This window comes from Salmo salar, chromosome 24 (genome assembly GCF_965601325.2).
Source record: "Salmo salar chromosome 24, fSalSal1, whole genome shotgun sequence".
NCBI lineage: Eukaryota > Metazoa > Chordata > Actinopteri > Salmoniformes > Salmonidae > Salmo > Salmo salar.
This window is the reverse complement of record NC_138314.1, coordinates 37,762,501-37,778,936: the sequence shown is the minus strand read 5'-3', so window position 1 is coordinate 37,778,936 and position 16,436 is coordinate 37,762,501. Positions and strand designations below refer to the sequence as shown.

Below are 16,436 nucleotides of genomic sequence, written 5' to 3'. Positions count from 1 at the left end.
GGTAACTGTGTTGATATATGGTAACTGTGTTGATGTATGGTAGTGGTGTTGAGCTATGGTAGCGGTGATGAGCTATGGTAGCGGTGTTGAGCTATGGTAACGGTGTTGAGCTATGGTAACTGCATTGAGCTATGGTAACTGCATTGAGCTATGGTAGCGGTGGTGACCTTTACAAACAGCACTTTTATGAATGTATGATCATAAATCCATGATAATCAACAGAAGAGAAATGCAATGTTCAGCTTATTCCGGTACGAAATGGTTGCATTTTGACAGGTGTTAATATCGTTACTATCAGGGGAGGCTATTTTGTCATTAGTGTCTGCTGGGCAAACTGGCTCGTTGCAGAGACATAATAATAATTGACAGAGTGATTAACGTTGAGGCTTGCTTCATTAAAGTGACTGACAGGGGCCTCTCTACAACACTCACCCTCTCTGGCGATGACAGAGCGTGAGGCTGAGTGGAAGCCCACCACCCCAGCCACGTTGTCGTTAGCCAGGATGATGATGGTGACCGTGTCTGAGCTGGGCAGGATCCGGCTGCCTCCTGCAGTCTTCACCAAGCCAACCATCAGGGTCTCGCTGTCCTCAGGCTCCAAATCATCCACGATCACTATCTCAATGTTCTTCTTAAAATCGCCTTGGGATGGAGGGAACACAATATACTGCATATCAAAAAATGCATTCATATCCAAAAAGCCTTCTGTAGTACTAGATTTCAAACCTACCATCGGCAAAGACAAGTGTTTCTCCAGTCCCGGTGAAGTCAGTGCCTGGTGTAGCCATTCCACCCACGAACCTCCACTCCACAGTCACCTGCCCTAGGCTGCCCCCCCTCCTCTCTATGACCAGGGGTACTGACACACGTGGCTCCTCCCTCACCTCCAGATAGAGCCCGTCCTGTGTAGCATTAGGGCTGAGGCTGTAGATGAGAAACACCCCAAAGGCATCCCCATTCATGCCTATTGTGACCACTGCCTTGTCCGGATGCCCTATGGAGGGCAGGTTCTTCTGAGCCACGGTCAAGTTCACCAGCACCACCTTCAGGATGCGGATGGAGAAGCTCTCGTCCATTTCGGGGAGTTTGTCCGTCAGAATGGGCACAGTCAGGTTGGCTTCACCTGAGCCGTCCTCCAAGATGGCTGTCTGTGCTGTCGTAGTGTAGTCGCTCCCCGCCACGGCCTGCGAGCTGAAGAGAGCGACGGTGGCCGTGGTGTTTTTGGTGTAGGTGAGGGTCTGGGCGGACGCGGTCAGCTGGGCGGCCCCGCTGGTCACCCAGGTGCAGGAGGCCATGGGGGAAGATCCCCCAGGAGGAGACAGGGAGAAGGACTGGCAGGCCCTCTCCCTCAGGCAGGCAGCAGCACAGACAACCAGGGGGTCCCCCTGGGAGCTGATGTTGACTGGCCTGCGGGGGGCGCCAGAGGGTACTCCTGACACCGGGGGGCTGTAGTACAACAGCAGGTTCTGGCCTTCTGTCTGGGCCATGCTCACTATGTCTATCTCTGAGGTGCTGTAGAGGACCTCCAGTCGGCCAAAATGACCACCACTGACAAGATGAGTGAGAGAGACAGAGTTAAGATGAAGGAGAGAGAGAGGGAGAGAGAGTAAGTTGAGATGAAGGAGAGAGAGGGAGAGAGAGTAAGTTGAGATGAAGGACAGAGAGAGGGAGAGAGTAAGTTGAGATGAAGGACAGAGAGAGGGAGAGAGAGTAAGTTGAGATGAAGGACAGAGAGAGGGAGAGAGAGTAAGTTGAGATGAAGGACAGAGAGAGGGAGAGAGAGTTAGTTGAGATGAAGGACAGAGATAGGGAGAGAGAGTTAGTTGAGATGAAGGACAGAGATAGGGAGAGAGAGTAAGTTGAGATGAAGGACAGAGAGAGGGAGAGAGAGTTATTTGAGATGAAGGACAGAGAGAGGGAGAGAGAGTTAGTTGAGATGAAGGGCAGAGAGAAGGAGAGAGAGTTAGTTGAGATGAAGGACAGAGATAGGGAGAGAGAGTTAGTTGAGATGAAGGACAGAGATAGGGAGAGAGAGTAAGTTGAGATGAAGGACAGAGAGAGGGAGAGAGAGTTAGTTGAGATGAAGGACAGAGAGAGGGAGAGAGAGTTGAGATGAAGGGCAGAGAGAAGGAGAGAGAGTTAGTTGAGATGAAGGACAGAGATAGGGAGAGAGAGTTAGTTGAGATGAAAGAGAGAGAGGGAGAGAGAGTTAGTTGAGCATTCCAAGTCAAAGAACAGAAAATTAGCAATATGTAATTTCACTGCCATAAAGGACCTGCAATAATACTGCAAGAGGATAGAAATCATGTATACTGAACTAAAGGACAAACCTTCGACGGACAGTAATGTTGGCAACAAAAATTCCCTCGAGAGGTTCCTGCACTTGATACACAGACTGTTCAAAGTAGACCGTCCCATACGGGTTGTCATTGGCTGGGACAATGATATTGACTGTTTTGTCTCTTCCAATGTTTCCTCCATTAGTGGCACCAGTCAATTCCACCTTGATTATCTGAAAAGCACAGAACGTTTAGAGGAAAAATGGCATGTGTTAAATTATTGTATTATAGGGCTATATATTATATAGCATATATTATGATACAAAGCCCTTGTTTGGCAAAAAATAACAACAATGTGAGAAAATACGATTGTGTTTCTTACTTCCTCAATTTCGGGCACATCGTCTGCTAGGACCTCAACTTTCAACGTCTTCATAGTTTCTCCTGGCGCGAAGGTGACCTCTCCTGACGCATGCTGGAGGTCCCCTACTGCTGCTCTGCTGTTCACCGTGGCTCGCCACTGGACAACCACAGTCCCTATGGCTCCAGCGTTTCGCACGATGGGCAGTGTCACCTGGAATGAGTTCACCCCAGGCTCCTCTATGGTGACAGGAGCAGCCTGAAATACTAGGGTTAGGGTTAGGGGTTAGCCGTCTGAAATACTAGGGTTAGGGGTTAGCCGTCTGAAATACTAGGGTTAGGGGTTAGCCGTCTGAAATACTAGGGTTAGGGTTAGGGGTTAGCCGTCTGAAATACTAAGGTTAGGGGTTAGCAGTCTGAAATACTAGGGTTAGCCGTCTGAAATACTAGGGTTAGGGGTTAGCCGTCTGAAATACTAGGGTTAGGGGTTAGCAGTCTGAAATACTAAGGTTAGGGGTTAGCCGTCTGAAATACTAAGGTTAGGGGTTAGCCGTCTGAAATACTAGGGTTAGGGGTTAGCAGTCTGAAATACTAGGGTTAGGGGTTAGCCGTCTGAAATACTAAGGTTAGGGGTTAGCCATCTAAAATACTAGGGTTAGGGGTTAGCCGTCTGAAATACTAGGGTTAGGGGTTAGGGGTTAGCCATCTAAAATACTAGGGTTAGGGTTTAGCCGTCTGAAATACTAAGATTAGGGGTTAGCAGTCTGAAACACTAAGGTTAGGGGTTAGCAGTCTGAAATACTAGGGTTAGGGTTTAGCCGTCTGAAATACTAGGGTTAGGGGTTAGCCGTCTGAAATACTAGGGTTAGGGGTTAGCAGTCTGAAATACTAGGGTTAGGGGTTAGCCATCTAAAATACTAGGGTTAGGGGTTAGCAGTCTGAAATACTAGGGTTAGGGGTTAGCAGTCTGAAATACTAGGGTTAGGGGTTAGCCATCTGAAATACTAGGGTTAGGGGTTAGCAGTCTGAAATACTAGGGTTAGGGGTTAGCAGTCTGAAATACTAGGGTTAGGGGTTAGCAGTCTGAAATACTAAGGTTAGGGTTAGGGGTTAGCTGTCTGAAATACTAGGGTTGGGGGTTAGCAGTCTGAAATACTAGGGTTAGGGGTTAGCAGTCTGAAATACTAGGGTTAGGGTTGGGGGTAAGCCGTCTGAAATACTAGGGTTAGGGGTTAGCAGTCTGAAATACTAGGGTTAGGGGTTAGCAGTCTGAAATACTAGGGTTAGGGGTTAGCCATCTGAAATACTAGGGTTAGGGGTTAGCAGTCTGAAATACTAGGGTTAGGGGTTAGCAGTCTGAAATACTAGGGTTAGGGGTTAGCAGTCTGAAATACTAAGGTTAGGGTTAGGGGTTAGCCGTCTGAAATACTAGGGTTAGGGGTTAGCCGTCTGAAATACTAGGGTTAGGGTTAGGGGTTAGCCATCTGAAATACTAAGGTTAGGGGTTAGCAGTCTGAAATACTAGGGTTAGGGGTTAGCAGTCTGAAATACTAAGGTTAGGGTTAGGGGTTAGCCGTCTGAAATACTAGGGTTAGGGGTTAGCCGTCTGAAATACTAGGGTTAGGGGTTAGCAGTCTGAAATACTAGGGTTAGGGGTTAGCAGTCTGAAATACTAGGGTTAGGGGTTAGCAGTCTGAAATACTAGGGTTAGGGGTTAGCAGTCTGAAATACTAGGGTTAGGGGTTAGCCGTCTGAAATACTAGGGTTAGGGTTAGGGGTTAGCCATCTGAAATACTAAGGTTAGGGGTTAGCAGTCTGAAATACTAGGGTTAGGGGTTAGCAGTCTGAAATACTAGGGTTAGGGGTTAGCCGTCTGAAATACTAAGGTTAGGGGTTAGCCGTCTGAAATACTAAGGTTAGGGGTTAGCAGTCTGAAATACTAGGGTTAGGGGTTAGGGGTTAGCCGTCTGAAATACTAAGGTTAGGGGTTAGCAGTCTGAAATACTAGGGTTAGGGGTTAGGGGTTAGCCGTCTGAAATACTAAGGTTAGGGGTTAGCAGTCTGAAATACTAGGGTTAGGGGTTAGCCGTCTGAAATACTAGGGTTAGGGGTTAGCCGTCTGAAATACTAAGGTTAGGGGTTAGCAGTCTGAAATACTAGGGTTAGGGGTTAGGGGTTAGCCGTCTGAAATACTAAGGTTAGGGGTTAGTCGTCTGAAATACTAGGGTTAGGGGTTAGCCGTCTGAAATACTAGGGTTAGGGGTTAACCATCTAAAATACTAGGGTTAGGGGTTAGCAGTCTGAAATACTAGGGTTAGGGGTTAGGGGTTAGCCATCTAAAATACTAGGGTTAGGGTTTAGCCGTCTGAAATACTAAGGTTAGGGGTTAGCAGTCTGAAATACTAGGGTTAGGGGTTAGCCATCTAAAATACTAGGGTTAGGGGTTAGCAGTCTGAAATACTAGGGTTAGGGGTTAGCAGTCTGAAATACTAGGGTTAGGGGTTAGCAGTCTGAAATACTAGGGTTAGGGGTTAGCCGTCTGAAATACTAGGGTTAGGGGTTAGCCGTCTGAAATACTAGGGTTAGGGTTGGGGGTTAGCAGTCTGAAATACTAGGGTTAGGGGTTAGCAGTCTGAAATACTAGGGTTAGGGGTTAGCAGTCTGAAATACTAGGGTTAGGGTTGGGGGTAAGCCGTCTGAAATACTAGGGTTAGGGGTTAGCAGTCTGAAATACTAGGGTTAGGGGTTAGCAGTCTGAAATACTAGGGTTAGGGGTTAGCCGTCTGAAATACTAGGGTTAGGGGTTAGCCGTCTGAAATACTAGGGTTAGGGTTAGGGGTTAGCCATCTGAAATACTAAGGTTAGGGGTTAGCAGTCTGAAATACTAGGGTTAGGGGTTGGCAGTCTGAAATACTAAGGTTAGGGTTAGGGGTTAGCCGTCTGAAATACTAGGGTTAGGGGTTAGCCGTCTGAAATGCTAGGGTTAGGGGTTAGCCGTCTGAAATACTAGGGTTAGGGTTAGGGGTTAGCCATTTGAAATACTAAGGTTAGGGGTTAGCAGTCTGAAATACTAGGGTTAGGGGTTAGCAGTCTGAAATACTAGGGTTAGGGGTTAGCCGTCTGAAATACTAAGGTTAGGGGTTAGCCGTCTGAAATACTAGGGTTAGGGTTAGGGGTTAGCCGTCTAAAATACCAGGGTTAGGGGTTAGGGGTTAGCCGTCTGAAATAGTAAGGTTAGGGGTTAGCAGTCTGAAATACTAGGGTTAGGGGTTAGGGGTTAGCCGTCTGAAATACTAAGGTTAGGGGTTAGCAGTCTGAAATACTAGGGTTAGGGGTTAGGGGTTAGCCGTCTGAAATACTAAGGTTAGGGGTTAGCAGTCTGAAATACTAGGGTTAGGGGTTAGGGGTTAGCCGTCTGAAATACTAAGGTTAGGGGTTAGCAGTCTGAAATACTAGGGTTAGGGGTTAGCAGTCTGAAATACTAGGGTTAGGGGTTAGGGGTTAGCCGTCTGAAATACTAAGGTTAGGGGTTAGCAGTCTGAAATACTAAGGTTAGGGGTTAGCCGTCTGAAATACTAGGGTTAGGGGTTAGCCATCTGAAATACTAGGGTTAGGGGTTAGCAGTCTGAAATACTAGGGTTAGGGGTTAGGGGTTAGCCGTCTGAAATACTAAGGTTAGGGGTTAGCAGTCTGAAATACTAAGGTTAGGGGTTAGCCGTCTGAAATACTAGGGTTAGGGGTTAGCCATCTGAAATACTAGGGTTAGGGGTTAGCCGTCTGAAATACTAAGGTTAGGGGTTAGCAGTCTGAAATACTAGGGTTAGGGGTTAGCCATCTGAAATACTACGGTTAGGGTTGGGGTTAGGGGTTAGCAGTCTGAAATACTAGGGTTAGGGTTAGGGGTTAGCAGTCTGAAATACTAGGGTTAGGGGTTAGCCGTCTGAAATACTAAGGTTAGGGGTTAGCAGTCTGAAATACTAGGGTTAGGGGTTAGCAGTCTGAAATACTAGGGTTAGGGGTTAGCAGTCTGAAATACTAGTGTTGGGGTTAGCAGTCTGAAATACTAGGGTTAGGGGTTAGCAGTCTGAAATACTAGGGTTGGGGTTAGCAGTCTGATATACTAGGGTTAGGGTTAGGGGTTAGCAGTCTGAAATACTAGGGCTAGGGATAAGCAGTCTGAAATACTAGGGTTAGGGTTGGGGGTAGGCAGTCTGAAATACTAGGGTTAGGGGTTAGCAGTCTGAAATACTTGGGTTAGGGGTTAGCAGTCTGAAATACTAGGGTTAGGGGTTAGCAGTCTGAAATACTAGGGTTAGGGGTTAGCAGTCTGAAATACTAGGGTTAGGGGTTAGCAGTCTGAAATACTAGGGTTAGGGGTTAGCCATCTGAAATACTAGGGTTAGGGGTTAGCAGTCTGAAATACTAGGGTTAGGGGTTAGCCGTCTGAAATACTAGGGTTAAGGTTGGGGGTTAGCCGTCTGAAATACTAGGGTTAGGGGTTAGCAGTCTGAAATACTAGGTCCCGTGTGGCTCAGTTGGTAGAGCATGGTGTTTGCAACGCCAGGGTTGTGGGTTCGATTCCCACGGGGGACCAGTACGGGAACAAAAAAAATAAAAATAAAAAAATGTATTAAATGAAATGTATGCATTCACTACTGTAAGTCGCTCTGGATAAGAGCGTCTGCTAAATGACTAAAATGTAAAATGTAAATGTAAATACTAGGGTTAGGGGTTAGCAGTCTGAAATACTAGGGTTAGGGGTTAGCAGTCTGAAATACTAGGGTTAGGGGTTAGCAGTCTGAAATACTAGGGTTAGGGGTTAGCCGTCTGAAATACTAGGGTTAGGGGTTAGCCGTCTGAAATACTAGGGTTAGGGTTGGGGGTTAGCAGTCTGAAATACTAGGGTTAGGGTTTAGCCGTCTGAAATACTAGGGTTAGGGTTGGGGGTTAGCCGTCTGAAATACTAGGGTTAGGGGTTAGCCGTCTGAAATACTAGGGTTAAGGTTGGGGGTTAGCCGTCTGAAATACTAGGGTTAGGGGTTAGCAGTCTGAAATACTAGGGTTAGGGGTTAGCAGTCTGAAATACTAGGGTTAGGGGTTAGCCGTCTGAAATACTAGGGTTAGGGTTGGGGGTTAGCCGTCTGAAATACTAGGGTTAGGGGTTAGCAGTCTGAAATACTAGGGTTAGGGGTTAGCCGTCTGAAATACTAGGGTTAGGGTTGGGGGTTAGCCGTCTGAAATACTAGGGTTAGGGGTTAGCAGTCTGAAATACTAGGGTTAGGGGTTAGCAGTCTGAAATACTAGGGTTAGGGGTTAGCAGTCTGAAATACTAGGGAACACAAACAGTACTTTGATGAGGTCTAATGGGTCATTTACTAATAAAGGAACAATGCAGGATTTTTCATTGGGCTCTTTTAGACAAAAACACAATAGATTATTGGCTAATGTAGTCAGTCATTGTGCATGTACTGTAAACTGATTTGAATGAGCATCTGTACATTCTAGAACTATATTGACTACATGCACGTACGTGAGGGCATGTCTGTGTGGGAGAGGATTGAGAAGTGAGCTAACCAAAGGCCCCAAACGGGTCGTCAGAGGGCAGGATGGTGATGATGGTGCGGGTGAGCACCCCCAGTTTAGCACCCCCTGTGGTGACGTTGAGCAACTCGATGCGGAAGGTCTCCTCCAGCTCAGGAATCACATCGTCGATGATGTAGATGGGAACTGGCTTACTGGTCTCCCCCTCCAGGAGAACCACGTCAGAGGACGCTACGCTGTAGTCGTCACCTGGGTTGACACACACATTGTTAGACACACACAATTTGATACATACACTTTGCGTGCGCACACATGCACACACACCCACCCACACACACAGTCCCTGCTATACAGTTTATATGAGACACTATCGATACTATTGAGATGATGTAGACCACACTGACCAACTCTGGCAGTCATTGGTACAGCCCTGAACTTCACAGACACGTCAGCAAAAATCCCCCCAATGCGTGTGACATTGATAATGGGTCCAACATAGTTCTCGGCCACGTTGACGGCAGGGGCGGACAGCTGCAGAAACCCAAAGGCGTCATCACTGGCCTCTACTATGACCTGGGCCACGATCTCTGCCTTCGGACCAAGACGAGGAGACTGGGCAACTAGGAAAGAGAAGAAACTTGTATGGTTTGACAAAAAAACTATATCCCTAGTCCAGCTGCATACACTACATGACCAAAAGTATGTGGACACCTGCTCTTCGAACATCTCATTCCAAAATCATGGGCATTAATATGGAGTTGGTCCCCCCTTTGCTGCTTCAACAGCATCCACTCTTCAGGGAAGGCTTTTCACTAGATGTTGGAACATTGCTGCAGGGACTTGCTTCCATTCAGCCACAAGAGCATTAGTGAGGTCGGGCACTGATGTTGGGCGATCAGGCCTGGCTCGCAGTCGGCGTTCCAATTCATCCCAAAGGTTTTCGATTGGGTCATTACTTTGGTCACTACTCTGTGCAGGCCAGTCAAGTTCTTCCACACCGATCTCGACAAACCATTTCTGTATAGACCTCGCTTTGTGCATGGGGGCATTGTCATGCTGAAATAAAAGGAAAGGGCCTTCCCCAAACTGTTGCCACAAAGTTGGAAGCACAGAATAGTCTAGAATGTTATTGTATGCTGTAGCATTAAGATTTCCCTTCACTGGAACTAAGGGGCCTAGCCCGAACCATGAAAAAGTCCCAGACAATTATTCCTCCTCTATCAAACTTTACAGTTGGCACTATGCATTCGGGCAGGTAGCGTTCTCCTGGCATCTGCTAAACCCAGATTTTTCCGTCGGACTGCCAGATGGTGAAGAGTGATTCCTCACTCCAGAAAACGCGTTTCCACTGCTCCAGAGTCCAATGGCGGCAAGCTTTTTTAAATGATTTTTAAATAAAAAAATGTTAACCTTTTATTTAACTAGGCAAATCAGTTAAGAACAAATTCTTATTTACAATGGCGGCGAGCTTTACAACACTCCAGACGATGCTTGGCATTGTGCATGGAGAACCCGGCTGCGGAAACCAATTTCTTGAAGCTCCCGATGAACAGGTATTGTGCTGACGTTGCTTCCAGAGGCAGTTTGGAACTCGGTAGTGAGTGTTGCAACCGAGGACAGACGAGTTTCATACGCTTCAGCATTAGTCGTCCCATTCTGTGAGCCTGTGTGGTCTACCACTTTGTGGTTGAGCCGTTGTTGCTTCTAGACGTTTTCACAATATCAGCACTTACAGTTGACCGGGGCAGCTGTAGCAGGACAGAAATTTGACAAACTGACTTGTTGGAAAGGTGGCATCCTATGACGGTGCCACATTGAAAGTCAATAAGCTCTTCAGTAAGGCCATTCTACTGCCAATGTATGTCTATGGAGATTGCATGGCTGTGTGCTTGATTCTATACACCTGTCAGCAACGGGTGTGGCTGAAATAGCCGAATCCACTAATTTGAAGGGGTGTCCACATACTTTAGTATATATAGTGAACAGTTGAAGTCGGAAGTTTACATACACCTTAGCCAAATACATTTAAACTCAGTTTTTCACAATTCCTGACATTTAATCCTAGTAAAAAGTCCCTGTGTTAGGTCAGTTAGGATCACCATTTTATTTTAAGATTGTGAAATGTCAGAATAATAGTAGAGAGAATGATTTATTTCAGCTTTTATTTCTTTCATGTAACTGAGGTCAGGGATTTGTGATGGCCACTCCAATATCTTCACTTTGTTGTACTTAAGCCATGTTGCCACAACTTTGGAAGTATGCTTGGGGTCATTGTCCATTTGGAAGACCCATTTGCGACCAAGCTTTAACTTTCTGACTGATGTTTTGAGATGTTGCTTCAATATATCCACATAATTTCCCTCCCTCGTGATGTCATCTATTTTGTGAAGTGCACTAGTCCCTCCTGCAGCAAAGCACCCCTACAACATGATGCTGCCACCCCCATGCTTCACGGTTGGGATGGTATTCTTTGGCTTGCAAGCTTCCCCCTTTTTCCTCCAAACATAAGAATGGTCATTATGGCCAAACAGTTCTATTTTTGTTATATCAAACCTGAGGACATTTCTCCAAAAAGTATGATCTTTGTCCCCATGTGCAGTTGCAAACTATAGTCTGGCTTTTTTATGGTGGTTTTGGAGCAGTGTCTTCTATCTTGCCGAGCGACCTTTGAGGTTATGTCGATACAGGACTCGTTCTACTGTGGATATAGATACTTTTGTACGGTTTTCCTCCAGCATCTTCACAAGGTCCTTTGCTGTTTTTCTGGGATTGATTTGCACTTTTCACGCCAAAGTACGTTCATCACTAGGAGACAGAACGCGTCTCCTTCCTAAGCGGTATATCGGCTGTGTGGTCCCATGGTGTTTATACTTGCGTACTATTGTTTGTACAGATGAACGTGGTACCTTTAGGCGTTTGGAAATTGCTCCCAAGAATGAACCAGACTTGTGGAGGTCTACAATTTATTTTCTGAGGTCTTGGCTGATTTATTTTAAATTTCCCATGATGTCAAGCAAAGAGGCACTGAGTTTGAAGGTAGGCTTTGAAATACATTCACAGGTACACCTCCAATTGACTCAAATTATGTAAATTACCCGCTGGAATTGTGATACAGTGAATTATAAGTAAATAATCTGTCTGTAAACAATTGTTGGAAAAATTACTTGTGTCATGCACAAAGTAGATGTCCTAACCGACTTTCCAAAACTATGGTTTGTTAACAAGAAATTTGTAGAGTGGTTGAAAAACGAGGTTTAATGACTCCAACCTAAGTGTATGTAAACTTCCAACTTCAACTGTATGTATATATAGTGTTTAAATATATATATATATATATATATATATATATATATATATATATATATATATATATATATATAGTGTAGGTATATATAGCGTACATATATATAGTGAATGTATATATAGCGTACATATATATAGTGAATGTATGTATATATAGTATGTATATATAGTGTGTATATATAGTGTATGTACACTATCGTTCAAAAGTTTGGGGTCACTTAGAAATGTTCCTGTTTTTGAAAGAAAAGAAAAAATGTTGCCAATTAAAATAACATCAAATTGATCAGAAATACAGTGTAGACATTGTTTATGTAGTAAATGACAATGTGGCTGGAAACGGCAGATTTTTAAGGGAATATCTACATAGGCGTACAGAGGCCAGCATCTCGGAGTCGCCTCTTCACTGTTGACGTTGAGACTGGTGTTTTGCGGGTACTATTTAATGAAGCTGCCAGTTGAGGACTTGTGAGGCGTCTGTTTCTCAAACTAGACACTCTAATGTATTTGTCCTCTTGCTCAGTTGTGCACCGGGGCCTCCCACACCTCTTTCTATTCTGGTTAGAGCCAGTTTGCTCTGTTCTGTGAAGGGAGTAGAACACAGAGTTCTTTGAGATATTCAGTTTCTTGGCAATTTATCGCATGGAATAACCTTCATTTCTCAGAACAAGAATCCACAAATGCTGATGCTCCAGATACTCAACTAGTCTAAAGAAGGCCAGTTTGATTGCTTCTTTAATCAGCACAAAAGTTTTCAGCTGTGCTAACATAATTGCAAAAGGGTTTTCTAATGATCAATTAAGCTTTTAAAATGATAAACTTGGATTAGCTAACACAACGTGCCATTGGAACACAGTAGTGATGGTTGCTGATAATGGGCCTCTGTACGTCTATGTGGATTATCCATAAAACATCTGCTGTTTCCAGCTACAATAATCATTTACAACATTAAGAATGTCTGCACTGTATTTCTGATCAATTTGATGTTATTTTAATGGACAAAAAATGTGCTTTTCTTTCAAAAACAAGGACATTTCTCAGTGACCCCAAACTTTTGAACGATAGTTTATAGTTTTTGTATATATAGTGTATGTGTGTTTGTGTTTGTGTGTAGCGGGAGCACACAAAGTTGTGTATAAATATATATATATATATATATATATATATATATGTGTGTATATATATATATATATATATATATATATATATATATATATATATATATATATATATATATATACACATGTGTGTGTATATGTATGTATGTGTGTGTATATATAAATATATCGTATGTTGACCATGTATAAGGCTGGATATTCATAGTTGTGATGTGAACATGTTGCAGTGATTTACTTAATCTCTCATGCTGTCCTCCTCCTATGAGATTGACACTGATCAGCTCCATGAATACAGACTCATCCCTCTCAGGCTCTTCATCATCCAGCACTCGAAGGGTTACTTTAGCCTCACTCTGATTGGCTGCAAACACCACCGACTCCAGGAGGGGGACAAAATCATTCCCCTCATTGGCCCGGCCCACCCCCGGGGTCAAGAAGGGGGCGGCGTCAGCCTCACTCAGGGTCCCGTACGTCACGCGCACCCTTCCCATCAGCCCCCTCTGCCTGTAGATGGTGAGGGTGACCAGAGTGTGGCCCTCAGGTAGGCGGACCGGCCTGCTGCTCTCCGAGAACACAAACACTCCATAGGGGTCGTCACTGGCCAGCACGGTCACAGTGGCCTCAGTCCTCACACTCAGACGCCCATGGGAGACGTTGACTAGGGACACACCGAATCTCTTGTCCAGCTCCGGCACCTCGTCCTGGGCCACCTGGAGCTCAATCTCCCCCCTGGTCTGGCCCACGTGGAAGGTGAGGTTCCCGGCCCTGCTGATGAGGTCTTCCTCAGAGCTGACATCAGCCTCCCAGAATACAGTTACGTTGGACAAGGCACCGAACAACCGCATCACCTGAGATGGTTAGAGGGGGGGCCCAGAGAGAGAGTAGAGTAAACACACACACACTGAAACACACAGAGACACATACACATACACACACTGAAACACAGAGATACACAAACACACACAAACACAGAGATACACACTGAAACACACACTGAAACACAGAGATTCACACAGAGACACACACTGAAACACAGAGTTACACAAACACACACAAACACAGAGATACACACAGAGACACACACACTGAAACACAGAGATACACACACTAAAACACAGAGATACACACACTGAAACACAGAGATACACACAGAGACACACACGTAGAAACACAGAGATACACACACTGAAACACAGACTGAAACACAGAGATACACACAGAGACACACACACTGAAACACAGAGATACACACACTGAAACACAGACTGAAACACAGAGATACACACAGAGACACACACACTGAAACACAGAGATACACACACTGAAACACAGAGATACACACAGAGACACACACACTGAAACACAGAGATACACACACTGAAACACAGAGATACACACAGAGACACACACACTGAAACACAGAGATACACACACTGAAACACAGACTGAAACACAGAGATACACACAGAAACACACACTGACCTGCAGCAGCACAGTGCTGCGCCCCTCCTCAGGCTCGGTGCCATTGACAGACAGAGAGTCCAGGCTGAACTGAAACACTCCATGTGCGTCGTCAGAGGCAGCGATGGTCACAGTGATATGGGAGGCAACTCCCAAGCTGGCTAGAAAGACATACAGGTGTTTAACTATAGGGACATCACAACGTGTGACAGCCAGGAGAGTAGCACACACTGTAAACCCTGTCATTATTTTCATAGCTAAAATCAATGCCTGCTTCCTATTGTGTCACATTGTGTAGAACTGAATTCCAATTGAATCCTATTGATCCTCTTGAAATGCTAATCCTGAACACTGCAGTGCATTGTGGGTTTTTAATAAGGGAGAGGGTGAACCCCTACAGAGAAACAATGATCCCTGGGATCTGGGACATTTTCTGTTAACCACTTACCACTGCTGCCCTCATCTCAATAGAATGCCTATTTGCTTTTCCCACATCCCTTTCCCCGGTCACTGCTCACTGGACCCATTGAAATTTTAATTCCACACACACACACAAAGGTACACATTGAGGCGTAAGCACGCAAATACAAGTGCATGCACGCAAGCGTGCAAACACACACAGAGCCTGGCCTTATCAGAGTAGGGTAAGAACTACAGAGGACTTAACACCTCTCCCAACAATATATACATATGCTTAGGAGGAGAGGGACAGTCTAAAAGGATGGGAGGTATTTGGGGGGAGGTGTAGGGGAGGTGGTCTTACCACGGTGGTGAGAGGACAAGAGGAAGAAGTCAGTGTCACTTTCTCCACTGCCACTGCCTTCACTTCGAAGGAACTGACCCACTTTGGGAGCACACAGGAGCACACCAGAGTAGTGGGGATAATTGGGGAGTACAGCACACGGGAGCACACGGGAGCACACAAAGTTGTAGAACACAGGCAAAGGATCAGTTAGAGCAGGATTTCAGGGATGGGAAACACTGAAAGATATGATTACAGGATAGGAAGGTGGACTATTTACAATGATCAGAAACAAGAGAAGAGGTGGTAAGAAGATCAGCACCAATTGGACGATCAATCAATCAATCAATCAACCAATGGTATTTGTTTTACCTCCTCCGTCAGGGTTGTAGAGCTCCACTCTGAACACCTTGTCCAACTCAGGGACGGTGTTGTCTATGACGGTCACACTGATGTACTTGAAGCGTTCTCCTGGCAAGAAGTCTAGCATGCCGTCTGAGTCCTGTATGGGCCATGGAACAGGTGCAGGCAGAGTAGGTAGGGAACAAGGGGTTAGCTTGGGGAGATAGCACAAGCTCACTATCAAACAGACATCAAAGGAGTTAGTCTAGTGACAACCTATTAACTAGTCATCAAAGGAGTTAGTCTAGTGACAACCTATTAACTAGTCATCAAAGGAGTTAGTCTAGTGACTCAAACATTATGTAGTGTAAGCCTTATTATTCTCTTAATCTTTTCAAAATAAAAGGGCAGCAGATAGCCAAGTATAAGGATCGAATAGGACGTTCTTATGGGTAAAATCCTACCTAAACACACATTCCTAAATCATAAATCATGCATCATTCATGTATTAGGATATTTTTTTGAAAAATGGTCAAGTGACCATCCATCCCTGTGTCTGTCTGAGATGCTGATCTACAGTACAAGGATGGCAGGAAATGACCTCATAGTCCTCGGGGCTGGCAGCGGTAAACGGTGAGGTCCTATAGCCGACCATGACTCTTCCCAGGAGGCCTTGGGCCCTGGCCACCAGCAGGCGAACCTCGCCATCATCCTCGTTGACCGTGATGTGGGCAGGCTCTGTTGCCGGGCGGATTATGCCCTCAGCCGGCAGTCTCGGCTGGAACTGGAGCAGACCTGGGAGAGAGGGAGACCAGTACTCACAACAGCTGCTCATCTAGCTTCATAGAACAATAAGCCTGGTCAGAGATGATCAGCGAGGGGATCAATACATGACATATTACTGATACATTCATAACACGGGAACATCCATAACTATGAGTGATCTAATTGTGTCTGTGACAAATGCATATCATCAGTTGATGATTGACTCACATCAACAGCAGTTTGCTACAGTGTTTTTACATTATGTTTTTACATTATGTTTTTACATTATGCCAAAAACTGAACCAATTTCCTACAGATTATAAGCAGAACTTCTTGTGTTTGTCAACTATGTGTTTTTACAGATATCTGCAGTTCTTGATTCATGTACTCTGCACGAGAATTGGCATTAGGCAGTTTGATGTGAAAATCAGTTTGAGGTTCTACTGGGGTGGCACAGGGGTGTGTGTGTCTCTCCCTGCACCATAGGGATGGTCGCTGGCCATGACGGTGACTCTGGTAGCTGAGTTG

At 45.2% G+C, this 16,436-nt stretch overlaps 1 protein-coding gene across 1 annotated transcript in view; it reads right to left on the bottom strand.

Annotated features, from left to right (window-relative positions):
• The window catches only part of LOC106585809 (adhesion G-protein coupled receptor V1), a 236,869-nt gene that overhangs the window by 163,307 nt on the left and 57,126 nt on the right, over positions 1-16,436 (bottom strand). Inside the window, exons 23-34 of the mRNA XM_014172457.3 lie at positions 16,390-16,436; positions 15,745-15,938; positions 15,174-15,303; positions 14,823-14,903; positions 14,081-14,220; positions 12,834-13,446; positions 8,585-8,800; positions 8,214-8,429; positions 2,662-2,906; positions 2,331-2,512; positions 731-1,548; positions 433-642 (exon numbers count right to left, since the gene is read on the bottom strand). The exon at positions 16,390-16,436 is cut by the window's right edge and continues 134 nt beyond it. Of these exons, the coding sequence (XP_014027932.3) occupies positions 433-642; positions 731-1,548; positions 2,331-2,512; positions 2,662-2,906; positions 8,214-8,429; positions 8,585-8,800; positions 12,834-13,446; positions 14,081-14,220; positions 14,823-14,903; positions 15,174-15,303; positions 15,745-15,938; positions 16,390-16,436 (3,092 nt within the window). The remainder of the gene's footprint in view (positions 1-432; positions 643-730; positions 1,549-2,330; positions 2,513-2,661; positions 2,907-8,213; positions 8,430-8,584; positions 8,801-12,833; positions 13,447-14,080; positions 14,221-14,822; positions 14,904-15,173; positions 15,304-15,744; positions 15,939-16,389) is intronic.